The sequence below is a fragment of the Rhinolophus sinicus genome, chromosome 5 (assembly GCF_057876585.1).
Source record: "Rhinolophus sinicus isolate RSI-liver-muscle chromosome 5, RSI-T2T, whole genome shotgun sequence".
NCBI classification, from domain to species: domain Eukaryota; kingdom Metazoa; phylum Chordata; class Mammalia; order Chiroptera; family Rhinolophidae; genus Rhinolophus; species Rhinolophus sinicus.
The window spans coordinates 102,773,366-102,800,075 of NC_142505.1; the positions used below are offsets into that span (position 1 = coordinate 102,773,366).

The following is a 26,710-nucleotide window of genomic DNA, read 5'->3' on the forward strand; positions in this document are numbered from 1 at the left end:
TTTCCTCTCTCTTTTTCTCCCCAACCCCTCCCGTCATCTGTTTCTCAGATTGTTGACTCTTCCCCTTCCCAAGCATTTCCTTCCCACCCATCCCCAGCCCAGTCCAGGTGATGTTTTGTTTGGTTTTAGTTTTTTGCCCACCGTTCCACTCATTAAATGAAAATGGCTGCTCAGCTGGGACTATTGCAGATAATTAGAAGCCCACCTTTCACAAACAAGTGGCAAAATCTCTTCCTCCTTCCTTTCTCTGACATCGTCCAGTGCAACTTTCCTCAAAGTCTGTTGCCCCACCTGCCACATCAGAATCACTTGGGGCAGCTTGTTAAAAATACAGACTCCTGGGCCCTCCCCTGACCAGGATGGGCCCAGAGACCTGCTTTTATCCATGCTCCCACTGTCAGTCTTAGGCGCACTGCAGTTTTTGAGGGACCAACTAGTATAATGTGAATGAAACCCAGATAGAGATGGAAGCGTCCTATTAGAGAGTCACACAGGGGACGCTGACATGTGGGCACTGGAGGCCACTGGGGGAGGCATGGTGGAGGAAGTGGACCTTCCTTCCCCTAGCTGTGGAGACTCTCCCCCACCTCCCCACTACATTGCTTACCTGGCTGTTTCTCCTTATGTAGAAGGAACCTACAATGGCATTGAATCCACCATTATTCCCCACATGGCTTCCAGGGCTTTCGATAGCCAGGCCTCCCTCCAACTCTCCAGTCCAATTTCTCACCACCAGCTGGGACTTCCTCTTTCCCCAGGGTGTCACTTCTCTGAACACACCGGTGTCCAGTGCGCTCTCTCTCCTTTGTGAAATTCCATCCCACACGTTGAGGATTGGCTTTGCGTTTTCTTCAAATGAATATCAATGTCCCCAATCAGTTGCAGCATGCCCAAGAGCTAAAGTATTGTGTCTTGTGCTGCTCTTATGCACCCTAATACCTGCACAGCTCAGAGCTTTGAGACACCTGCTGTCCTTGCTGACCTTGCCCTTCTGTTAAGGGCACTGGCAGCAGTGATGGAGCAGATGACCCAAACTGGGCAGTCAGAGTGACCCATCCCATTGGCTACCACGGATACACGTGGGATCCCGGCTGGGCCAGTCAGAGCCGTTCCCCTGCATTTTCTACCTGAAGGTTAAAGACTGGATTTTCTCTTCCAAAAGCCACCTGGAGCCATGGTTCCAGCTTCTGGGGCCAACCCAGCAGAGAGAAGCATATAAGTAGTGGGCAAAGAAGGGGTGACCTTGGGGTCAGCTGCATCCTCGCTCTATTTGTAAACTGGGGTGAACCGTGTCAAGAGTGCTCAACAAAACGGGAAGGAAGTTCATGCGATGGGATTTTTTCACTCAGTCACACCTTTATCCGTGTTCAGCTTTCCCAGCAAGGGTCAGCCCCTCACAACTCTGGAGCAGCAGCTTCTGTGAAGGCGAGCTCTAAACGGCCTCCTTGTGTATGGGAAAGGCTACATAGAGCAAATCCTCCTGCCTGAGAAGTGTGTTTCGGTGTCGCTTCAGCTGACGGAGCATTTGAGGGGAGAGCCAGACCCCTTCAGAAGAAGAGGGCCCTCTGTCTACCATGGCATTGAATTCTCTAGAAACAGTCACTGGCCAACTACCAGAGTATCCGTTGTCGTTTGCCTGGCAAGAAATTCAGGAATAAATAAACAGCCACTCATAAGCATGTACACGTTCTCCAGAATCTTCAGGAAACAGGAACTTAGAAATGTGAAATGACCTGCCCAAGGTCACTCAGCTAATAAGTGGCCAGAGCTAGAATGCACCTCCTGTCTTCAGATTCCAAAGTCTGTATTACCTTTCAGCTCTAGTTTCTGTTTCTGTTTCATAGCAATGTGGTCACATGAGGCCCAACTTGAAGGGACTTTGAACATGTGGTTTTCAGGAATGAAGTCTGAAGTCCTCTGGTTTCTCATGGAGGTATAAAGAAAGGGGGTGACTAGGATACTGGCCTGAGAAAAGACACTCAGCAAACCTCACTGGGTCTGATGGTCCTGTTCATAAAACCCGTGGTTGCCTTTTGACTACAAATCTTTTGCAATACGCACACTGGCTATCATTTTGCTTCCTGCTTCTAAGAAGGCTAACAAGTGAGGTTTGTCCAGTTCACTGCTAATCAGACTCCAGCCATGCTCATCTTCTTCTTCCTTCCCACCACAGAGCCTTTGCAATTCTGGTTCCTTTTGCCTGGCATGCTCTTCCACTGTGTCTTCATCCCGTCTTCATATGGCCCTCTCTTTATCACGATTCAGATCTCTGCTCAAGCCTCACCTGCTTGTAGAGCCCTTTTGACCCTGACGTTAGGCCTGCCCATGCCCTTACCCTCCCACAGGTCGCTCTGGCAGGCACGGCAACCTGATTTATTGGCTTCAGAGCACTGTACCCTCGTCTGTCTCTTCCCTCTAGAATGTAAGACCTTAAAGAGCGACCTTGTTTGCCCTGTTTTCTGTTGGACTTGACAAAGAATAGGTACTTAATAAATATTTGTGGGATGAATGAATGAGATTAAATGTTTGCCCCAGAGATGAGTTTAGTCCCTTCTCTGTAATTACCAATCAGGAAAAGGGTTCTGGGTGGGACGGGAATACTGAAGGCTTCACCTTTTTCCAGTCTCTCCACCACTGCCCACACCTAATACCCCTCCTGTTTTCAAATACATTTAGTTCCTGCCTCATGCAATTTGCATTTGCTACCTCTCTGCCTAGCAGCCTTCTATTCTTTCAGTTAAGAAATACTTGTTGAGTAATGCGCTGTGACAAGCTCCACTCTAGAAGGGTCTTCCAAGCCAAGCTATAAGCATCCCGGCATAGAGGAAGACATTTTAAGGGGTCTGTGGGCCTGGAAACAGTAGGGGAATCCATTTCCTGATCCTGGCTTTTTGTATATCAGTACTCCTAAAATTGATTAGCCTGCAAACTCAGTCACCCAATTCTCTTTATACATATGCCTTTCTACAGGGAAAGGCATACCACCCGTCCTATTGCCTCAAGTGTAAATTAACAGGAACTGAACAAGGTACTCCAAGAATGTCTCTCTCCTGAGGGTGACTCCTTGAGCACCAAGCAAAGGGAGCTTAGTAAGAAGATGGCCCTTACTTTCTGCTTTATCTTGAAGGCGGAGATGTATCTGTCCATCGATTTGTCCATTCACCAACTCATCCATCCCTCCCTCCATCCTTCTTGGAATTAAGAAATGAGAAGGTGTCACGGGGACATAATATTAACACTTTCATTTGGTTTAAAAGTTAAAAATTAAGGCAAATAACTTTTAAATTTTAAAAAAGTAAGTATGATTTAGATTATTTGATTTGACAGAGGATTAACTTTGCCAATTAATATGGTGGATACTTGCCATAAATCGGCTGAGCTAAATTTACAGCTCCACAGTTTTGATGAAAACACGTGAGAGCACTTACACAAGAAGCAACATGCCAGAAAATAGCCCATTGCTATAATACTATTTAAAGTGGTGGCAAGAGTTTGCAGATGTCAACTTTTACAAATCTACCTGGAGTATGAATTTTAAAAATTCTTTCATGCGGCAGAGAAACAAAAAAGTTTAGAGGCCGCTGCTTTAAAGCACTGGGGCTACAGGGAAGCGTGGACAAGATGGTTAAGGCACCTGCCTTCTCAAAACTTACATCCCCGGGGAGCTGTTTAAAACGTTAACTCAAATGCTGCACAGAGAGGGGGCGTCCCTGACCCAACTCACTCCACCACATTATTTTCCTGGCCAATAAAACTATGAGATTGATAGCTACTGTTTTTGTCCTGTATGTATCTTCACTCTAAAATGTAACCTCCATAAGAGCGGGGACTTTGACTTGTTCCAGCTTGTGTTCCAGCGCCTGGACTAGTGTCTGGCATATTAATGTGCCCAGTAAATTCTTGATGAATAGATTTTGTTCTGTACCCATTTCACAGAGGGGCAAACTGAAGCCCTTGAGAGACATTAGCTCCAGGTAAGTGCCTCTGTCCAAGTCAGTCCGCGCACAGAGCCGCTCTGGTCCGGTTCCCCTGAAACCCTCCGCCCTCGCCCCAACAACGGAGCCTAAGGGCGCATCGTCCCCGCCTTTCCCGTGGAGTCTCCCCTCAGTGCCGCCTGGATTCCGCCAGGAGGCAGCAGAGGCCGAGGCACCCAATCAGCCTCCGGACCGCGGGAGGGGGGTTTCCGCTTCCGGGCAGGGCTGGCCGTTTCCGCTTCCGGCCACTTGTTGCGGGAGGTGCTGGCAGGAGGATGGAAGGGCAGGTGGCTCAGTGCTCCGCACGGCTGCAGCAGCAGGTAGGACCGCGTGGGGCCCGTGGAGAGGCTTGGAGGGGAGGGACCAGGCGGCGGCAGCGGCGAGGCGGAGACCGCGCTGCCGCCCTTCGACGCGGACAGACGGAGGGGTCCCGAGCCCCGGGCCTGCGCTGCCTCGGAGGCGAACGCCCTCCCCGGGGGTGGGCGAGGAGGAGCCCAGCATTCGAGGACCCCTGTGACAGTGAGGTTCAGTGGGACGGAGGGTCCCGCCGTCTCATGGACCCTCCCAACCAGCATCTCCGGTGGCCGGAGCCGTGCGTGTTCCGTGCAGCCTCTCCCCACGGTGTTTCTCTTGCCCGCGCACACGCGTGCTCTCGGGGCAGGCGGGAGGACAGGCCGAGGGACGGGGGGATAAGAGCAGGACCCCTGGGTCGGCAGCTCAGCCGCTGTTCTGCCCCTGAGACTGAGCAGCAGGAATCCTCAGTAGCCCCGTGGTTCATTATCCAACAGGAGTTTGCTGTCTGCCTTCATAGTCATAGTAGCTCCTAAAACTGAAAGTGAAACAGTTCCTTTACCTTTTATGCGCAGCAGGGAGGGGTGATATGAAAGTGGTTTATTCTTATCATATCAAAAGGAACTGCTTTATAGGTCGTGCTAAATCAGCAGCCACAAAGTACAAGTTAGTCAAGTACATTGTTCGCTGTTCTGAGCGTACGTTCTTTGTCATTGGGGAGATGTAATAAGTACCTGTTCACTGGGTTAGGGTAAGAATTATAGAGATAATTTCTGAAGTGTTCAGCTCAGTGCCTAGAGCATAATGTATGCTTATTTATGCCGTAGTTATGTCCTGGCAAACATGCTGAAATTTCAAATGAGGCCTCTCTCCCTTAGTAATGCAGTTAGGTTGGACACTTGACTTCCTTCAGAGTTGGTGTATCTTTTGTTTTAGGTATTAGAGTAAAGAGCCTCCTCTAGGACAACACACTGGAATCAAAGAGGAAAAACATGGGGAAATTGTTTTGTCCCAGAAAGGGCAAAAGGCAGACAGTTGAAGACACAGTCCTTCATTCCTGTTACCTCTGCCATGCCCTGGTGGAGAGGGGAAATGAAGTAATTTTATGGACAATTTATTACATCATGGAGGCCATCCATCATACTGGACCAAACAAAGTGCCTTTTCTTTCCTAGGAAAAAGAGATTAAGTCTCTGACTGCTGAAATTGAACGGTTGAAAAACTGTGGCTGTTTAGAAGCTTCTCCAAATTTGGAGCAGTTGCGGGAAGAAAACTTAAAATTAAAGTATCGACTGAATATCCTTCGAAAGGTGAGTACTCAGTTCTGGTTTCATCCTACAATTGGAATTATTGCACCTTTTTTAAAAAACCCTTGTCAAAGATTCTGAAAGGAAACGCTAATGGATTTGGAAAAAGGAGAACAACCCTATTCTTCTCCCTGCCTGAAACAATTTAAGACTAAGTTGTTGGTGCAAGTAATGGAGAAGTTGGTGTCCTGTACTCCCAGGGCTCATTGAAATGTTTCATGGTACTTAATGTTTGGCCAGCTTAATGCTGGCTTCAGGTAGGGTTTGACACATTTCTTTCAACAGTGTATGCCTATGGCTTTAAAAAAAAATTTTGGTTTTGAATTTTAAGTAATTGCTTCGATCAAAGGGAAGTATTTTAAAATACATGCACAGTCCTTCACTGCCCTAAGTTAGTTTTTTTACAATTTTATTTTTATATTTTACATAAAGTGTCATAGTGGCTGGTTTTTTGTGTTTTTTTTCCACTTAATATTTTGGAACTTTCTTTTCCATAAAGCTTGTGCTGTGTTTGTTATTTAATGACCTTGTAATCTAACAGTGTTTATCAGTTTTGTCAAAAAATTGACCTTGCTTCATTTGGGTCTGCCAGTGACGCATCCTGAAGGGTGACCTCACTTCCATAATTGTCCTCCTGTGTGTGTGTAAACTACTTCCAGCCAGGCTGCACTGGCACTGTATCTGAGTTTTTCATCTTAGACTCTGCCTGACCCATGTCCGTGAAGTCTTTCTTATTACCTACCCATCATCTGTTCTGCTTCAATCGCTTTGTCTTAGCCTTCTAAAATCACAGAGTTCCTTTTCCATGGAATCTTCCCAGAAATATCTCACTTCTCTGATGACCTCATTCATTCCACACTTATTTATTATACTTATTCCTCTATTTCAATTCAAAAGTATTATTAAATGCCTAATATTTGCTGGTGGCTATGATGGACAGGATACAAAAGGAAGTCGTAGGGTGTATTCTAATACACGTGTCCGTAATAGAAGTTAGCTCTAACGTGTAAATAGGCGAGTACAGTCAGTGTAATGCGGAAGGCGTATGGTTTCTTTCACAAATACTTTGGCCTGCGGAGTGACACTGACAGAGCTGAACACGAGGTGCACAAACACACTGGAAAACAGCAAGCCACAGAAGGAAAAACGACTGTGTGGGGCGCCCATTCACCCCACCTCTGACCCTGGTTCACTAGCCACAGGGTCTGACGTAGAAACACTTACTGGACGTCTGTCTCCGAGGCATTCCACCCTTGTTTTCCTTAACTCAGCCACTTCAGCTCTTCTTATCCCTCTATCTTTTTATAACAAAGTCTCATATTTAATTAGTACTTGCTAAGAATTACAGATACCTTTTTAACAGTGATGAGTTTAAGATTGCTGTTGTAATGGTGCCCTTGTTACAAAAGCAATGATTATGAGTAATCTGCTTCTGGTGCGGATTTCCTCATAAACTGTTATTTTTAGGATGTCATTTTTTTGCATATTGTGAGGTGTTTCAGAAAGCTTATGTTGAGTTATAGCAGAGATGTTCGTACCTTATGTAATATTTCTTAACCTCATGGAGCTTACTATTTTTGAGGAGAAAAGACTTGCACAAATCTTTGGCAAAAAGTATTAAATATAATGAAATACGAAGTTGCATGGTGCAGAAATCAAGTACAGTGGATTCATATATGTGTTTTTACATATATACACACAAAAACCTGCATGTATGCACATATACTGGTACCCCTAGCCTTTAAAAATACAAAGATAGAGATGTATTTGTAGTAGGTTTTGGGTCTTAGGATCGTATCTTAAAAGCTTCAGTATTCGCTATTGGAAATCTTTAGATTGTGAAAAGCATACCTCCCCCTTTTTTGAGTGTCACCGCAGAGGGGTATCAATTATTGATCAACTGAAAACTTAAATCGGTTTTTAGTAAATTTAAGAATACAATTTTTTCCATATACTAAAGGGGGTGCTGAGGAAGCATAGAACTTGGCTTCTTTGCTCCAGAGAACTGAGTTGGAATCCTGACTTTGCCACTTAACCTTTGTTTCCTTTGGCAAGTTACTCAATCTCTAGCCCACATGAAAGTGATAGAAGTGGCAAACTCAGTTTTGCTGTGTAGATGAAGTAAGATGATGTATCTAAATACAGCACATGGCTCAGTTCTTGACACAGTACTACTCGAATAATAACTTTAATTATTGTCACTATTAATACTGCACATCACTGACATTTTGATTAACATAAAATTGTGACTAGTGTGCAGGCAGTATTTCGTTTGTACCCCATTAAAAGCACGTGTGTTCATTCACCATTTCCTGACCTGCTCCATGGCAGGTACGGTGGTGCTAGATGCCGGGGATAGAGCCATGAATAAGCACTTTCTCTGCGTCCAGAAGTCTGGTGGGACAGACATCTGATTTTGTGGGGGTGAGAAGTGCAGTAATAGAGGTAATTAACTATACACCCTCTTAAGTGAGTATATTCGACTTCAAAGAAAATGAGAAATAGGTAGTTTCCAACATGGGATTATTTAATATTAAGACAAAACAACCTGTGTTTCTGATATATTGATATCATCTATCAATACAATGCTCCATTTCATTTCGTGCCTGGAAGAGGTTAACATTTTAATAAAGAGAATAGATGAATACATTTTTTTACTTGTTTTTGTCCATAGAGTTTTCACTGTCATTTGACATGTGTGTATCAAATTTTATACTATTTTCTCAGAACTTGAGAGAAGCTAAGAAGATTTAGTCAGCCCTTTATGCTCCCTACTCCCAGTTTCTGTTCTGGTAAAATGACTGTAGAAGGAGAACTGAGAGCATTTCCCGTGTCTGCCTCAGGTGCTGTGGGACAGGCTTGTCCTGTTACCTTTCGCGGCATATCCCGGATAGGAGAGCGTGGTGCTATGAGTGTACGTCACCTTTTGATTCTTCTGCAGACACTTGAAGGTTTCTCAAAATATTTGGATACATCATATAAGATAGCTTTTTATTTTATTGACACAGTTTTCATTCTTATCTTAACAGAGTCTTCAAGCAGAAAGGAAGAGACCGACTAAAAATATGATTAACATCAATAGCCGCCTACAAGAGGTCTTCGGTTGTGCCATTAAGGCTGCGTTTCCAGAGTTGGAAAACCCTCCTCTCATAGTGACACCAAGTCAGCAGCCCAAGTTTGGGGACTATCAGTGCAATAGTGCAATGGGAATCTCTCAGGTGACTGACTGTATTATTACAGAGCACTCTTGGTGATTTCGTTTTCTGAAGCGTTATCGTCATCGTACCATCTATATAAACAATAGTGAAGGGTTGTATCCTGAGCAAAAACGTCTTCCACAATTCTGAAAAACTTGAGGAAGGGAGATACATGTTTTTCTTTTTCAAAAAGCACAGATTTGAATATTCAGTTACATTTTTGTATGTATTCTCAATATTGAAGGGCGATAGTAGGGACCGTTTTGTTTTGTTTGTTCCGTCCTGTGTGTCCAAGAGTGCTGTGTTATTCGTGAGTGTTGGAAGGGGAGGAATTAAAAGTAAGCCATTTACCAACCAACATTTCCATCAAATTCTTGGTGCAGCTGTGGGCTGACATTTCATTTCCAGTTAGAAGAATTCCCTATTTTTAATAGCTACATTGTCTAATTAGTTTATGGCTCATTGTACCTGGTTTGGGACTTTTTGCTTTCCTTTCTTTGCTTAATAGAAAGGGTTAACCTAAAGAGTCCAGATTTTTCTCCCAGATAATTTCTGTGTGTCTGTGTTTAGGTTGAGTTTATAAGGCTGCTGTTTATTTCCCAGCTCTGCATGTTGCACATTTCTGTGATTGGAAAATTAGAAATGTAAATATCTTGGAAACAGGCATAATAACTAAAGACTCTTATGTTTTCATTGAAAAGTTATAGATGTTTGTGGCAACTCATTTTGAAACGGAGATCACGTGGTTTTGGCACTTTTGTATTCCTCTTAAGACTATTGATGCTTAAATCTGTCCATGTACAAGGTCATTGGATTTCTCTGCTTCTGCCTTTTGATCAGTCTTATGTCAGATGCTTCTAATGCTTTGTCAGTTGTGCATTTCAGAGTAACTTGCTGAAACGTCTGTGTAATAAATCATTTTATATTGTGTTATAGATGCTCAAAACCAAGGAACAGAAAGTTAATCCAAGAGAAATTGCTGAAAACATTACCAAACACCTCCCAGACAATGAATGTATTGAAAAAGTTGAAATTGCTGGTCCTGGTATGACAATGTTACCCTTCTTAAGTAGTTGTATTGATGCTGAGTCCTTTTTGAAATAAAAAAATGAAAACCACTTTTAAATATAAATGTAGGCTTAAGACTTGTATACTGAATAAGGTGGTGAAAGCACCTCAGATTGAGAGGTAGGAAACAGGTTTAGTCTAGCGTTAGCTGCCCAATTTTGGATGAGTTACTTTACCTCGTGATTCAGTTTTTGATCAGCAAAAAGAACATAGATAATGGCAGGTAAATCTGTGGCAAAAGGGCTATTTTCTGTTAAGAGGTGAACAAATCATTTGCTGAGTGTGAGGGGCCCTTAATCAAGTAAGAAGCTGTCAGGAGAGTGGTGTTGTTTGAAACAGATGCTGAAACTAGGAGCTGATAAGAGAGCTTAAGTCAAGGCCCCAGGTGGTATTGGGTTCCGGAAGCCTTCTGCCAGAGCCACATCAGCTCTGGAGCCAGCACCAGTGAGATTGAGAAAGCCTTTGGGTGTGCGCAATCCTTCAAGACAGGAAGCTATCTGATTTTTTTTCTCTCTTCTGTTGTTCTTTAGGTTTTATTAATATCCACTTAAGAAAGGACTTTGTATCAGAACAGTTGACCAGTCTCCTGGTGAATGGCGTTCAGCTACCTGCCCTTGGAGAGCATAAAAAGGTATATGTACAATTTTCAGTTAATACTAATCTATATGTTAGAACTGTGTGAAAAGCTCTTAACTGGGAATGGCTTTCATTTATATTGAAATTTAGTCATTAGTATTTGAGGTTATGAACATAACTGATGTAGCCTTTCTCCTGGGTCTTGCTTGTTTTGTGATTTTTCTTTTTACTTCATTCCACAAGGTCCAGCTGATACTTTTGAGCTGTCGCTGAAATAGAGAATGATAATTTGTATAAATGAGTTTGACTCTTTTTTTAGTTAATGGTGAATGAGTAGATTCATCAGGAAACCTAACACAGTTGAATTACAAGCCAAGCTACTGTTTAAGTCCCAGTTTATTATTAAATATGTTATTAACGAATGTGTTAGCTGAATATAATGTTTATAACCCTTTAAAAAAAATCTTTTTTATTGAATATATTTGACATAATGTTGTGTAAGTTTAAGGTGTACACGTTATTTGATTCAGTCATATATTGTAATATGATTGCCTTTGTAGCTGTATTTGTCACATTACATAATAGTAGTACAATATTGTTGTCTATAAAAAGAAATCTCTTTATTTTCTATCCCAGGTTGTAGTCGATTTTTCTTCTCCCAACATAGCTAAAGAGATGCATGTAGGCCATCTCAGGTCAACGATCATAGGAGAGAGCATGTGCCGCCTCTTTGAATTTGCAGGGTATGACGTGCTAAGGTACGTGCTCTTGCCTTTGGAGATTCCCATAGAAATAACACATGTCACTTGAGAAAGAATCTAACTCAATCAGTGATTCATAAGTGTGGTTCTGCTTCTATTCACCCAGTAAGTAGGCGTTTAAAATCAGTTATGGCCTGGATCTCTCTGAACTAGTGACTTTAGATTCTGTGGTGTAGAACCAAGGAAAAGGTCCCCCCACCGCTCCTTCATTCCACAAATATTTCTAGAGTGCCTCCAAAATACCAAGGATTTATATTCTAGTATGGGGAGACATCGGTGGGGGACAGATTATGCTGGGCCTTGTAGGCCATGGTAGGAAATTGGGATTTTATTGACTGTAATGAGAAGCTATTGGAGAGTCTTAGTTAGTGGAGCAATGTACAGGCAGACCTCAGAGATAGTGTAGGTTCAGGTCCAAACCACCTCGATAAAGCAAGTGACACAATAAAGTGAGTCATAATTTTTTTTGCTGGTGTAGGATCTTGCCTTCGATTTTTTATTTTTTTTTTAAATGCAATATCTGTGAAGCACAAGCAGAGTGCAGTAAAATGAGGTGTGCCTGTAATCTAATTAAAGATTACTCTGGCTTCTGTGAAGGAGCTAGGCAAAGGAGGGAGAAGTATGGTAATAAGTTAGAAGCCTATTGTAATAATCCAGGCAAGTCTGGCGGTTTGAGATTAGTTAGAAGCAGTGAGGGATGGGAAGAGGTTGGATTGTCATATTTTGAAGAGTTTTGTCCATTGACATTTGAGAACCACTGGTATATAAATTAACCCTAAGAAAATTGGTTGAAGTTAAATTTTCATGAAATTGTGGTACATGAGCTCAGCTTTCATTGTCCCAGTTAACTACACAATAAACATTATAATCCATGGATAGAAACCTCAGTCATTTCGCAAATCCTGGAGGCCTGCTGTGTGCAGTCTCTGCTACTGGGTACGCATTGCTAAACAGAACAGATGTTGTCTTTGCCTCTCCTGGAGCTTGCAGACCAGTTGAGGAAACAACTAAGTGAAGAAGATATTACTAAATGTGATGTACTGGCACTTAAATGGTAGTGGTTCCTAATGGAATATAATTCCCCTAATTTAAATATATTTATCATTTAAAAATTATTTTATGTTCTCTGATTGGTATTAGATTAAACCATGTAGGAGATTGGGGGACCCAGTTTGGCATGCTCATCGCTCACCTGCAAGATAAATTTCCGGATTATCTAACAGTTTCACCTCCTATTGGGGATCTGCAGGCCTTTTATAAGGTTTGATACCATTTATTGTTGTGTTATTGGTGTGTTTACCGTTCAGCATAATTACTCGTTTTCCTTAGGGAGTTCAGAATGGTATTTGAACCTTCCGTGGGGTAAATAAAAGTTGCTAAACTCCACCCTTTAACATCCCATCTTTGCTTTTGTATTGGTGTCTGCTGAAAATTGAATTCTAGCACATTACCCATTGTTAAGTGGGTTAGGAGTTTGTTAATCCAAATTTTAGTATTTAAAATGGTTTTGATGCTCTTGTCTTCTTCACAATACTTTGAAAATGTCATTGAGTATATGTAAGAGCAGTTTTATAAAAGACAAATGGACTATAAACCGTAATTTCAGAGTCCAGAGTGCTAACCATTATACAATGGAACCCATAAACCATAATTTCAAGTCAATCACTGTGGTCAGCTTTTTTTGATTTTTTGACTCATCCATATACAAACATCAGTTTCATCATTTGTGATTTTATTGTATTGTAATTATTTAACATTTTATTATAAACTTTATTACGTTACTTTATGATATGACTGCACATTGTTTTGTTGGATTGATGTACAAAGTTTACATTAATCTCTCGATTATTTTTTTCTCCCCCCATTTTGGGGAGTCTCTTTGTTTAGTAAATAACTTTGTCCACATAGGTTTTCTTCGCTGTTTAAAATTATATTCTAATGATAGACAACTTCCCAACAATAGGATTGCTGCATTAAAAAGTAAACATTTTAAAGAAATAAAAGAATGAACCAGTGTTTTTAGATCTCGTAACTGAGGCTGTATAATGAGATAGACATCTGGATTATAAATTTAGAGATTATGAATTTTGATTTAGTGATTATGATGTTTCTGGTTGTGCTGTAGGAAAATGGTATGATCCTATTGTACCTCAGTTAAGTCATTTATAATATAAACAATATCTACTTTGGCTGTTAAGAAATGAAAATAAATAGTGCAATCAATTCTTGATTATTAAGGCCTTACCTACTTTGGGGAATTTTCCTATAATTTTGTTTCATTTTCATTTAGTCTACACTACCCATGTTTTGAAAATTTTGCCATTTGTTATTGATTATATTGCAGTAGTTATTAATACAGAGCAATAGATTGTAAAAAAAAAAATAAACATTTGTGGGTTTTTTTGTTGTTTGTCTTGGGGAGATTTTTTTTGTCTTTTGGTAAATATTTTCTAATGAAAAAATTGAAAACAACTGAAATGTTTACTAATACCAGACAGATAAAATAACTAATGTTATAATCACCTTTTAGAATTCTGCACTCTGAATATAATGAGGCATATCTATGAGTGCAAGAAAATATTTATAATACACTGCTAAATTTTAAAGCCATAGTAAAAGAAAAGCCATATATTTACAGTTTTGGTTAAAACACAGTGGTGTGTATTTGCAAAGAAATGTCTAGAATTACACACCAAAATGTCACTGGTTTGGGGTGGGATTAACTATATACCTATTTATGTATTTTTTTTTACAGTAAGCATGTATTACTTTCAAAATAGAAATAAAACTATGAAAGGATTTTTATTTGCAAAAAAAAAAAATTACTCATCCAAGACCACAGGCAGAATGGAAAATTGAGCCCAGAAAATTCACTCCTACCTGTTAGCTATTTTTCACGTGTACTCTACTGAAACACGGTAGCATTGGTGTGAGTAGGCTTGTGTGAATTAGAAAAGTGGAGATAGCACTGTGGTGAGAATTTTGTGTTTTCAGGAAGAATGATTTCAAGCGAAATAATAGGATTCTTGGGAACATTAATTTGTAACAATATTCTTGATTATTAAGATAGAGCACATCTTTTGTTTTTGTTCTGGTATCTAAATTTTCACTTCCTGGCTTTTTTCTTGTGGGTTTTGTTCGTTTGTTTTTTGAAAAATGAATAAATTCTTAATACAGAAATGCAGGTTTGGCTCTTTTTTAGAAACCTCACTTTTTTTTTTTTTTAACACAGGAATCCAAGAAGAGATTTGATACTGAGGAGGAATTTAAAAAGCGAGCATACCAAAGTGTAGTTCTGCTCCAGAGTAAACATCCAGATATCATAAAAGCTTGGAAGCTTATCTGTGATGTCTCCCGCCAAGGTGAGTTTCTGGGCTTTTTTTCGTTCATTGAACAAATACTATTGCATGTAGTGTCCTTGAGAATTGATGTTAGGGTCCTTCAGAATTGACCTTACGTGACATGTTAAACTTTCAAGGACTAGCAAACAGATTTTTTTCTGAAATATTTTCTGAAACTGAAACAACTAAGAATGAACTAGAATAAACTAAGAAATAATAGACAGGCAGATGCAAAATTTAACTTTCTCAGAAGTCAGCAAAAGTTAATTAGGAAAGAAAAAGAAAAGATCCTATTCACAGTAGCAACCAAAGTTATAAACACTTAGGGATACATTTATCCAGAAATGTATGGGACAAAAGGAAGAGAAATGCACAACACATACAGCGGGATGTCTGACTAGGGTATCACGCACAGCCCCCAGCGCTCCAAATTCATTTGTCGTTTTAAGACAATTTCAAGTTTTCAAACTTGATAGAGTAATTTTAAGTCACTTTGAAGGATAAATGGACAAAAATAGCCAGTAGATCTTTGGAAAAGAAGGCTAATGGTGGCTGTTTTCAGTACTAGGTAGTAAAATGGTTTCTAATGCTGCCATAGGTAGGCTTGTGTCACTGATGCATGGCTAGACAGATAGGTAAATGGGACAAGTTAGGAAAAAGTAAGAAAATTTAGTAAATGCTTAATCTACAAATAAATGCTTTTCTCTTTTTGTACTCGTACATTTTTTAATTTTTTAAAAGGCACACAAGAAGTATGTGGTCTTTGCAGAAAAAAAGTAAATGTAGACAGGAAAAAAGAAAATAAAAATTATCTATATAGTCCCACCCACTTTAATATTTGAATGTGTGTCTTACCATATTCTTTCCACATTTTCAAAATGGCAGTATGTATATAATGTTCTGTATTGTACATTTTTTAATATTAATTTTAATAAATAAAATAAGTTTATTTTAATATAAGATGCACGTTTCCGGTTTGTTTAAATTCTTAACCCTTTTTTTTCCCCCCTAGAGTTTAATAAAATCTACGATGCATTGGACATCTCTTTAATAGAAAGGGGGGAATCCTTCTATCAAGATAGGATGGATGATGTTGTAAAGGAATTTGAAGATAAAGGTAGGCACTCTTTAGCTTTTATGAAAACTTTCAAACAAAGACAAAAGTGAAGAGAATATTATAGTACCCCCCTCCTTTATGCATGTGTCACCCAACTTCAGCAATTATAAATACAGGCCAACCAATATGTCTGTACACTGCTTCCATCATACAATTTTGTCTATAACTATTTTGGTATGTGTCTTTAAAAGAACCAGGCCTTTCCTCCAACTCCAAAATCACGGTGTCACTGTCACTCCATGAAAATTCATAATGATTTTTTAATGTCATTAAGTAGCCAGTCAGAGTTTAAATTTCCCAGATTGATTCGTAATCTTTTTTAATCAGGAGGGTTATTTTTCAGAGTCTGAACATTACATTTGTTTAATATATGTCTTAAGTTCTGTAAATCCGTAGGTATCTCTTTCCCTTCCTTTTTGAAGAAACTGGGCCGTTGATGTGTTTTACAGAAATTCCCACATGGTGTTATTTAACTTAATTCCATTTTCTGTATTTTCTAAAGCGGTTTGATTAGATTGTGGTTTGTGTTCTCTTTTCTTCCTTATTTTGTCTTTTGTTTAGTTTTAGAATGCAGACAATGTCTGGTTGGCTCTTTTATGATGTTAAGACGGATTAGTGGGTTAAGGTGTTGTCAGCCCTATCTAGCCTTAAATTTCCCCATTAAACTTTCCTCCAGTGGTTGTAGCAGGTATTAATGATCATGACTTCGATCCATTACTTCACTAGAGGTTAGAAAGTGGTGGTATTCTGTCATTCTTTCTTTGTCTGTTACCTGGAATTCTCCTGTACAGAGCTTTGTCACATAATTTTTTTGGTTATCCTGAGGTACAGTTCACATAAGACCAGCAGTATAAATGCATGCTTCTTTATTTTTCTTTATCAATTTTCAGAATAATAAATTAGTTTCTTAGCATCTTCCAGATAGGACAGCTGAGTTGTTTTTATCATTAATATGAATGAGGATATTTTTGTATTTCTCAGTCATTTGCCTTTATTCTTTTTAATGCTAAAATTATTCCATTTTTGGCTAATGGTAGCTCTTCAAATTGTCTCTTTTTTTTTCCTTGACCCCTATAATCTTTGATAGTTTACTTGCTTTCTAGTACATAATATTTGAGAATTATTTTGTACATTCCCTGCCTTATATCTGAAGTCAGCTAATCTGGTATCTCCAAGAAAGCCTGGTTCCTTGAATGGGAAATGGATTTATTAGTCTGGGTCCAAGGGACCATACTTTTAAGATAATAAAATTGTAAGGACTTTTTTTTAATGATGAGAAAAGAGGCAGAGAAGTTAGTAACTTCCCAAGGTCACGGAGCTAGTAAGTGATAAATCTGAGACTCAAACCTCGGCAGTCTAGCTTCACAGCTTGTTTATAACCATCCTTTTATACTGCCTTTACCTTCCCAAGTATCAGTTTCCTAAACTGTACAATAACAATAATAGTATCTGACACATAGTAGCACTCGTATATAGCTGTTATCATCATCATGTTCTTTCAATACATTTTAAGAGGCCGTGATAGAAATTGCATCTGTCTCCCAGAAGAAGGCTATGGTTCCGGCTCAGCTTGAAAACAAAGCACGGAAAACAAATGTTCTGTACCTGCTGAGCAGGTAGACTCCAGTGAGGTTCTACAAAGAGTTTGGGAGCCAAGTGTAGTGTGGGTCCAGAAAACTGTTCCCTGAAAACACCCTAGGTGCCCAGACAACCTTGACAGGAGCCATTTTCCAAGGTTCATAGTTGGTCGTGGTGAGAAAAAACGTGATTTCTTGAGCTCACTAATAAATATCCTGTGATAGCTAAGCATTTATATTGCTTCAGGGTTCTTTTAACATTATTAATGAAGTTTATTTTTTTAGGATTTGTGCAAATGGATGATGGCAGAAAGATTGTATTTGTCCCAGGATGTTCCGTACCATTAACCATCGTAAAATCAGATGGAGGTTATACCTATGATACATCTGACCTGGCTGCTATTAAACAAAGACTATTTGAGGAGAAAGCAAATATGATTATCTATGTGGTGGACAGTGGACAAGTGAGTTTGTAGATCTTTCTATGTTCTTACATTGTCTGATTGGAGATGAGATGCTATGGTGAGGTCTGTGGCATTTGGCACTTGCAGACTATAAATTTTCTCCCAGAACAGCACTGTAACTAACATAGGTGAAAGAACAGGGTTTCGATTTGGCACTTCCCAGCTTTTCAATTTATCTCTGTAAACTGGAAGCAGTGTTACTTCTCTGAACCTCAGTGACCATTCCTGTCTGAAAAGGCAGTTGTGAGACATGAAATTTAATTGATATTAGTGCCCATGAACCTGCCCTAAATTCAGTTGCTTTAAAACCCTTCGAATATAGAAAGTAATTTTAATAGTCCTGCTCTTACTGTTTCTCATACATAGGGAATAAAAAAGAGCTTTTATAATTATACTTGCCTTACAAATTTTGTGAGCGATTTGAATTTTCCATATCTTTATTCTTAAGTGCAAGAGCTTTAAGTCATTTTTTTTATTATTAGAAAGTTTAGCAAGTCACTTCTTAATTCTGTTCTTTTGTAGTCTGTGCATTTTCAGACAGTATTTGCTGCTGCTCAGATGATCGGTTGGTATGACCCGAAAGTAACTCGAGTGTCTCATGCTGGATTTGGTGTGGTGCTGGGGGAAGATAAGTAAGTCTGGACCATCCACAGGTGATAACGATATACCTGAGCCCCAGATGTCTTTGGAAGAGGCTGCATTTCGTTTGATGCCATATTAGAATTAAATTTAGTTCACAATTTTTTTTTTAAGTCTACATATGTTCTAATGGTGAATCAGCTGAGCTGTTTTGTACCTATATCTTATCACTGCCAGAGAATGTAGCCTTTTATGGAGATTTGTACAAAGTTGAATGGAAGCCAGACTATAGACTTAACAGATTACAAAGAGGGTTTCCGTTCCCACAGATCTAAATTGTAAAATCTATCACAGTACCGCCTCAATTCAAACAAAATACTCATTAATGTATCTCAAATGTTTTGTAAATGTCTGTTTCTTCCCTCACTGTTGAACACCTGGCCAACACACAGAAAGAAGTTTATTGAGATTCCAGTTGAGTTTTAAGGTTTCCAGCTTTCATTTTTATGCTCATCTCAAAAATATGTTTATTGAGACCTACATGTTAATATCCATATTTTCAGTTTTTCTATTTTCCAGTTCTTTTCCCACATTCTACCCAATGTTTATCAAATAAAAAGGTAAATACAAGCAAATATTTATATACAATACTCACCAATTCAAAGGCACAAAATTTTTAACAGTACCTTGGGATCACTTAACTAATTAATCGACATGTCTTCAAAATCAAGCGTTTTAGATTTAGATTAGGTGACATGGCCCAAATAGTACCGTCGCACAAAGATGGTAACGCTTCTGAAAACCACATGAAGTAGCTCGGGCTGCTCCAGCCAATGTACAGAATCCCCAGTTAAGCATATAAAAGGCAGCCTCGGTGTGTCAGGGTCTTCCTTCAGGTACAGGTTATATGAAGGTCATAGACCTTGTTGGCAGCAGCAGCGGACATTTTTTAAGTATAATATATGAATCTTCTGTAGAGCTGCACTGTTTTGGGATCAAAAGACACTGGTCCTACTTAGTACGTAGTACAGTGTCCCTGATCCTGAGATGGCGCTGAGCTAACTGATGAGTTGAATATTGCTTATAGTATCTTAGTTTCTTAACTTGGGTTTTTGGACTATCATTTAGATGATTCTTCCTACAGTTGGGTAAAATTACCAAATTTGCTTTTATTCCTGATATTTATCACCAATATTCGTATCTTACATTGAATTTATCATGTAATGGCTAAGGGGCTTTTTCCCCTTGATTATTTTTTCAGTGTTGTTTTATATTTCCGCACTCTCAGCATCATGTAATTATGGCATCCTAGGCCATGAAAAATGAAGAATAATTTCAATGATACTTAACCAGTGGCAGCCTGCCATATTTTAAACATTTCCATTAAAATGCTCCCAGGTTCTTGCACCTATTTTTCAGTGAGATTTTTCTCTTTTAAGAGTTCTTATAATAAATAATTCCTCCTTTTATTGAATCATCTTGCTGATGTTTCGTGGACAGCAGTCTTTTGAGCACCTGCTGTGCAGGGCATTGGCTGGGTGCTGCTCGGTGTACACACAAAGGTACATAGAACATGACCCCTTCCCTGACGGAGCCTGTCTCCTAGAGCAGGGCAGTGCTCTGGAGCCCGGGCCCCACCGGGGGTTACTGACTTACTAGGTCTAACATGAGTATTAGGCTTGTTTTTAAATCTCCTTCGGTATTCAGATATGCATCCCTCCACTGGTTAGAGGCGTAAACACACAAAAAAAATCACAAAAATTCAAGGTGCGCACAGGTAGGGAGTAACGAAAAAGACCAGTTATTGCAAAGTAGAGACATGAAGGAAGGCTTAGCACTCTGGCTAGGCTTTAGGATGGATATCATCTCATCAGACAGAAAACTTGGAAGCTGTTGGACACTCAAGAAGGAGCGGATGGCATAAGGAAAGCCATGAAGTATTTAATATATTTTGGGGATAATAAAAGAGTCTTAACTCTGTGGTAAAGGGCAAGAAGATCTTTCTAAGGCAACTCTGAAAATATAACTTTAGTAGGAAGTATCACAATTATTTTGGTAGGCTTTGTGTTAGAAAAGTATGCTTCATTTGTACCATTGTGTTTGAAAGATTTTTAACTTGAAAGAAAAAGACATTATATTCTCGGTGTTGTGCAAACTTCTGTTTAATAGGTAAAAACCAGTTTTCATGAAAAGCTTTTAATGATGCAGTTGCCCAGGGCAGTGCTCACCAGTGCCTTTGCCCCATCCACAGACAGTCGGATTTTAGTTAAGTGTGAATGGCGTCCTGGCATCATTTTAAAGCTCTCTAGCTGATTCCAATATGCATCCAGGGTTGGTTAGCACTGAACAAGTGGAATTCCCATGTAGAGAAATGCGACTGAGATTCCAGTTAGGAATTTGCCTACTTCCCAAACAATTCTAGAAGCAAAGTGTATTTTATTAATAATTTTTCTAAGGTAAAACAGCTAAGCCAAACTTTGTGTTCAGGAAAATGAACAAAAGAACAAATGTGTCCTTTCTTTCCCTTTCAGGGAATGTATTAAAAAGGTGAACATGCAGGGAAAGCTGTTAGGAGCCTAACACATAGAGTGCTTTGAGTTGAGGGCGACAGATGAAAGACACTTGGAAGTACCCGTTCTCTTTCTTTTGGCACCTTCCCTGGGTGCCAACTGGAACAGAGTGGGGTCAGACCTTCATTTACAAAGATTTCTAAGTCGGATGGTCTACTTCAAAATCCACTTAATGAGGACTTTCCTTGAATCTTTTAGGAAGAAGTTTAAAACACGTTCAGGTGAAACAGTGCGCCTCATAGACCTTTTGGAAGAAGGACTAAAACGATCCATGGACAAATTGAAGGAAAAAGAAAGAGACAAGGTAATCCAAGACCTCATTTGCATATTGTGCACCATGCATTCTATTGTGATTTTTTTCATTTTTGTTTCAGAGAACTGAGAAGGATTATAAAGGGTCGTTCCACTTGGGACAGGCTTATGTTACTCAGATTTTATTGCACAGTAAGTTTGTTTCATGAGTTGCTGCGCATTTATTTTGAAAATACAGTTCTTGGCTTTTATACAAGGCCATGGCCTTTTTGCCTTTTGTTAGTGTGCATGTGGTCTCTGCCTTTTATTGGCAGTTCACCTGTCACTGCTTTGAACCAGTGGTGGGAGAACATTGCAGACCGATATGGGGTGAGTGTCCGACTTCTGGCAGAGTTGACATCCGCTGAGCTCCTTTCTCCAGAGCTTTTGTAGAGCGGTGACCGCAGTCAGCATCTCCCACCCCAGGCCGCTGCTGAGCCATCTGGGAACATGACGGGCTTTCATAGCGCCCTCAAAAAGGATTATGGTTGGATTTGTCTGCAATTTGGAGGAATGACATCACAATGAACAAAATGCAATGAGAAAATTTTTTAAGATGGGGTAACAGAGGTCAAGGATTGAGATTCAAAGGGTCTTATGTCTTTTACTCTCCAGCAAGTCAGGTGATACTTGAAATGAACATAACAACTGTAAATGCAAAGGTAAAATTACAGAAGGAGAAACAATAGGATTAAATATAGACACGAAAGAGCCAAACACGAGCAGAGGTCCTTTGAGGAGGCGCGCCCTCAGAGATTCCTGATGACCCAGAGAGTAAGAAGTCGGGCCCTGAGGCCACGTTCTCTCCACCTACTCCCTTAAAAAACATTGCTAGCAAAATGAAATGTGAAATCATTTTGCTGTCTACTTCTAGTAGGTGGGTGCCCTGTGAACCCGGCTGGTATCTCCAGAGTAGCTTGGCCTTTTAGTCCTGGCCTAAGCACATCTGGTGCAATCAAATGAAAAGTGGAAATTTAGTTATCTAACAATTTGTTTACTCTGCATGATGACAAAAACTACTTTGGCTGTTTTATGTGGCCAGTCCAGCAACAATTTTTTGAAATTAATGTGCATACAATAAAATACAAAGCTTCATGAATTGTTATATATATATTCCTGGTAACACCAGCCAATCAAGTTCCATTTCCATCATCCCAGAAAGTTTTCTGTAACCATAGATCACTTTTGTTCATTCTAGAACTTCATATAAATGAAACCATAAAGTATGTGCTGTTTTCTGAGTATATCATTAGTTCATTTCTTTTTATTGCTGAGTAATAATATTCTGTTATACAAATATGCCACATTTTGTTTATTCTTTCCCCTGTTGGTGGACATTACGGTTATTTCCATTTGCTGGCTATTATGAATAAAAGTCTAATTTCAGTATTGTCATTCAAGCCCTTTTATGGGTACCTGCACTTTTGCTCTACGATATATATCTAGGAATGGCATTGCTGGGCTGTAGGGTGGGCTTATGCTTAACCTTATTAAACATTTCCAAGGAGCTCGCACCACGAATATATGGTTGTTCCAGTTGCCCCATATCTTCACCAGCACTTGATTTTGTTGGTGTTTTTAGCCTTTCTCATGAGTGTGTGATGGCATCTCACTGGTTAAAATTTGCGTTTTCCTGATGAGTAATGATGTTGACTACCTTTTCTTATGCTTCTTGGCCATTTAGTTATCTTCTTTTGTGAAGGGTCTGTTCAAGTCTTTTGTCCAGAGTTTGTTTGTTTCAAACTATCATTGTTATATTTATTCACATATTTATTCTTCCTGTGCATTTTATTCTTTCCCAGAGTTTTTTACTTCTATCTGGGATTACTTTCCTTCATTCTCCTTTTGGTATCTTTTGGTAGTGCAGGTCTGCTGGTGACAAATTTTATCAGCATTTGTCTGAAAACATCTTTATATTGCCTTCAGTTTGAACAATATTTTTATTGGTTATAGAATTCTAGTTTGGCAGCTGTTCTTTCAGTATTTTAAAGATGGCATTCCATTGTCTTCCAGCGTCCATGGTTTCTTTTGAGTATCGCTTTTCTTGTTGCTCAATTAGAGATAATGTATCTTTTTCTCAGACTGTTTTTACTATGTTTCTTAGTCTTTGTTTTGGTGCTTTGACTAAGAAGTGGTTGGTTGTGGTTTGGGGTTGGGGGGAAGTTGTTTCTCTCCTTTGTACTTACCCTGAGCTTCCGAAATCTGTGGGTTGAGTTCTTTTATCAGTTTAGGAAAATTCTTAGTCATATCACTTCAAATATTGCATTTTTCCCGTATTCTGTTCTTTCTAGAATTCCAAGTACCTGTGTTAGAACTTTAATTGTGTCCTATATATGTCTCTCACATTGATTTTTTTCTTTCACTTTTTTCTCTCTGTGCTTCATTTTGAATATTTTCTATTTCAGGTATTACATTTTGTTCTACATTCCAAATATCTTGAAATTTTGCATCTTTTTATCTAATTTTGTCCCTCTAATTTTTTGAATACCTTAATCATAATTTTCTTTTAGCCTTTCATTTTGAAATAATTTTAGGCATGCAAAATTTACAAAGTAGTTCAAAGAATTCCCTTAATAGCGTCCCTAAATATTAATATTTTACATAGCCATAGTAGGATTGTCAAAATCAGGAAATTAACAGTGATACAATACTATTGTGTAATCTGTAGACTTTATTCAAGTTTCCCCATTTGTCTCATGAATGTCCTTTCTCTAGGACGGGATCCAGTCCAGGGTCACGTGGCATTTAGTCATCCCATCTCTTTAATCTTTTTTAACCTGAGCTGTTCCTTGCTTTCTTTGATTTTCATGACCTTGACACTCGAAGGGTACTGATCAGTTTTCTTGTAGAATTTCCCTTGGCTGGATTTGTCTGATATTTCCTCATAATTAAATTCAAGTTACGCAGTCTCGGCGAGAGTTCTTACTTCATTGATTTCAGGAGGCACATGATGTTGATAAGTCTCATAAATAATCGTTAATGTTGATTTTGAGCACTTTGGGACGGTGATAGGATTAGTTTTCTCCACTGTGTAGGTACAGTTTGTTGATAAAGGAGCACCATTAAATACTCATACCCTCGTCTTGTGCCTATGAGACACCAGGACAAAGGCAGCAGTCAGCAAGCTGTGAAGTATTTTGTTTGTTTTTCCTACAGGTTTTAACCACAGAGGAACTGAAGGCTGCCCAGACATCCGTTGCTTACGGCTGTATCAGATATGCCGATCTCTCCCATAACCGGTTGAATGACTACATCTTCTCCTTTGACAAAATGCTGGATGACAGAGGAAACACCGCTGCTTACCTGTTGTATGCCTTCACCAGAATCAGGTAACTGTGGGCACAGCATTGTTTTATTTTGAATCAAACAATGATTCCTAATTTCTGTCAGTCACTTTATGTTACATGTTTTTGAGTGAATAAGAATGTGTCTGGCAAAGGGAATGATGGCTGTTGCCTGATTTTTCAGGTCTATTGCACGTCTGGCCAATATTGATGAAGAGATGCTCCAGAAAGCTGCTCGGGAGACCAAGATCATCTTGGACCATGAGAAAGAATGGAAATTAGGCCGGTGCATTTTACGGTTCCCTGAGATTCTGCAGAAGATTTTAGATGACTTATTTCTCCACACTCTCTGTGATTATATCTATGAGCTGGCAACTACTTTCACGGAATTCTACGATAGCTGCTACTGTGTGGAAAAAGATCGACAGACTGGTGAGTGCCTCACCCAGTGACCACACGGGGGATGGGACACCTTTGGGGAAGGCATGTATTTGAATTGGGTGTGGGTGGTTTTCAGCTTGTTTTATTTATAGAAGCTGCCCCCCCTTTTTTTCACAAACAGTTACACAGTGAGCCATATTGTGTAACAGACAGAATTAAACCAGCTCTAATAAAAGCGTTAGTGGAATTCATCCCAGTCCCAAACAGACTAGTTTTTCCACACATAGGCACATAGCATGAAACCGGAAGCCTCGAAAGAAAACAATTGAAGACCATTCATTAGGAATAGGACATTTCCAACAGAGCAGTGTGACTGAGGGTCCCAGAATGAATCTGTAGGGGTTCTTGATAATGGAAGCTGCCCTTGGGGAAAAAAATGATCAATTTTCTTACCTTAGGCTTTCTGCTCTGGCATGTTCCATAGTTAATGAAATAGACTGAACTAAGGTGTCACAGGGCAGGTAGGCGTTTCAGAGGGTCGTGCCTGTGAGCTGAAACTTTATTAGGAAAAACCATCTCACCATTATCATGGTATTAAAGTTGATACTTATTTCAGACCCTGAGGCCTAGGAAAGAACTCTACATTTTAAAAAGAAATATAAAATTTACAGTTCTAATCATTGCAAACCCTGTATCTCTTGTCCTCATTATCAGATAAAAATAGACTTCTTGAACAGGAACACCTTTATTTCTTGGATTGTCTCTTTATAGTTTAAGGTAAAGTGATTCTAGTTAGTTTAAGCTCAAGACACATATGGGTTAGGCTGTTCACTTCTCAGTAAAATCCAGAAGTAACATAGATTCTTTAATAGTGATTTTCAAAGAGAAAAACGAATTAACGATTATGCTGTTCTCTCTGTCTTCTCAGGAAAAGTGTTGAAGGTGAACATGTGGCGTATGCTGCTATGTGAGGCAGTGGCTGCGGTCATGGCCAAGGGCTTTGACATCCTGGGGATAAAACCCGTTCAAAGAATGTAATCCTTCCTAGGTTCGAACACTGTGTGTTTCTACCAAAGTGGCCATTAGCACTGTTTGCTTTTTTACAATCGTGGATACAAAAACAAGTAAAAGAAATTTGTCAACTATCTACGTAACATGTGGTTCTTTATCTCTAACACCTAGGCTTCTGAAAAGAAAAACCAATTCTTTCACAAATATGCTTGTTTCTGCTGAGCATTAAACCAGAATGGCTTAGTGGGGGACATGGAGTAACAGGGTTCGTGTAGCAGTGAGAGTGTTTATTGGCTGAGCAGGGATGTGATTTCATTCATTTTAATTAGATAAGGAATCCCATTGATTGAGCCCTGATACAGGCCCATGAACTTTGCGCACCTTCATTGTCCCATTTATTCCTTATTCCATTGTTCTATCGTAGATACTGTCCCTGTTTCACAAGTGCCAAAACTGAGATTCCACAGAAATAAGTAATTTGCCCTGGATTGCTCAGAAACAGAATTGGTATTCGTATCCATGTGTGTATCTAACTCTCAAATGTAAGCTCTTTCTATTTTAGCAAAATATGACACTGGCAATATAATAGCCCTGGATTCAAGGGAAGGAGCAAGAAAATTTAACAGATGGGAAATTTTCATGAAGTTCCAGATTAACTGTTAACACCTCATTGGTCATAATGCCGATTCCAGTTGCAGGGAAAGCTGGAAGAACTTGACTAAGCAAAGAACAGGATTGCCATGATTTGCTCAGATCAGTCCAGATTCATCCCCTGAGCTTGGTATCATTTCACCCCATGAAATGGAGTTTTGCTAGCAAGATAGAAGGTGGAGATTTTTGATGACAGTGAGGGGGGGGTCAGCGGAAGGGAAGTAAGAGTGATGGTTGGGTCCGTTGTTGATGTAGTCTGCCAACATAAAG

General features: G+C 39.5%; 1 protein-coding gene across 1 annotated transcript; it reads left to right on the forward strand.

The window, feature by feature from the left end:
• The first annotated feature begins 4,194 nt into the window (after nucleotides 1-4,194).
• RARS1 (arginyl-tRNA synthetase 1) lies at nucleotides 4,195-25,923 on the forward strand. Its single transcript, XM_019740948.3, has 15 exons — nucleotides 4,195-4,294; nucleotides 5,441-5,575; nucleotides 8,602-8,790; nucleotides 9,706-9,814; nucleotides 10,368-10,468; nucleotides 11,050-11,171; nucleotides 12,315-12,435; nucleotides 14,407-14,536; nucleotides 15,528-15,632; nucleotides 17,495-17,673; nucleotides 18,196-18,305; nucleotides 21,021-21,126; nucleotides 24,270-24,442; nucleotides 24,582-24,829; nucleotides 25,707-25,923. The coding sequence occupies exons 1-15, from the start codon at nucleotides 4,250-4,252 to the stop codon at nucleotides 25,814-25,816; spliced, it is 1,983 nt and encodes a 660-aa protein (XP_019596507.3). The 5' UTR covers nucleotides 4,195-4,249; the 3' UTR covers nucleotides 25,817-25,923.
• Nucleotides 25,924-26,710: the final 787 nt, after the last annotated feature.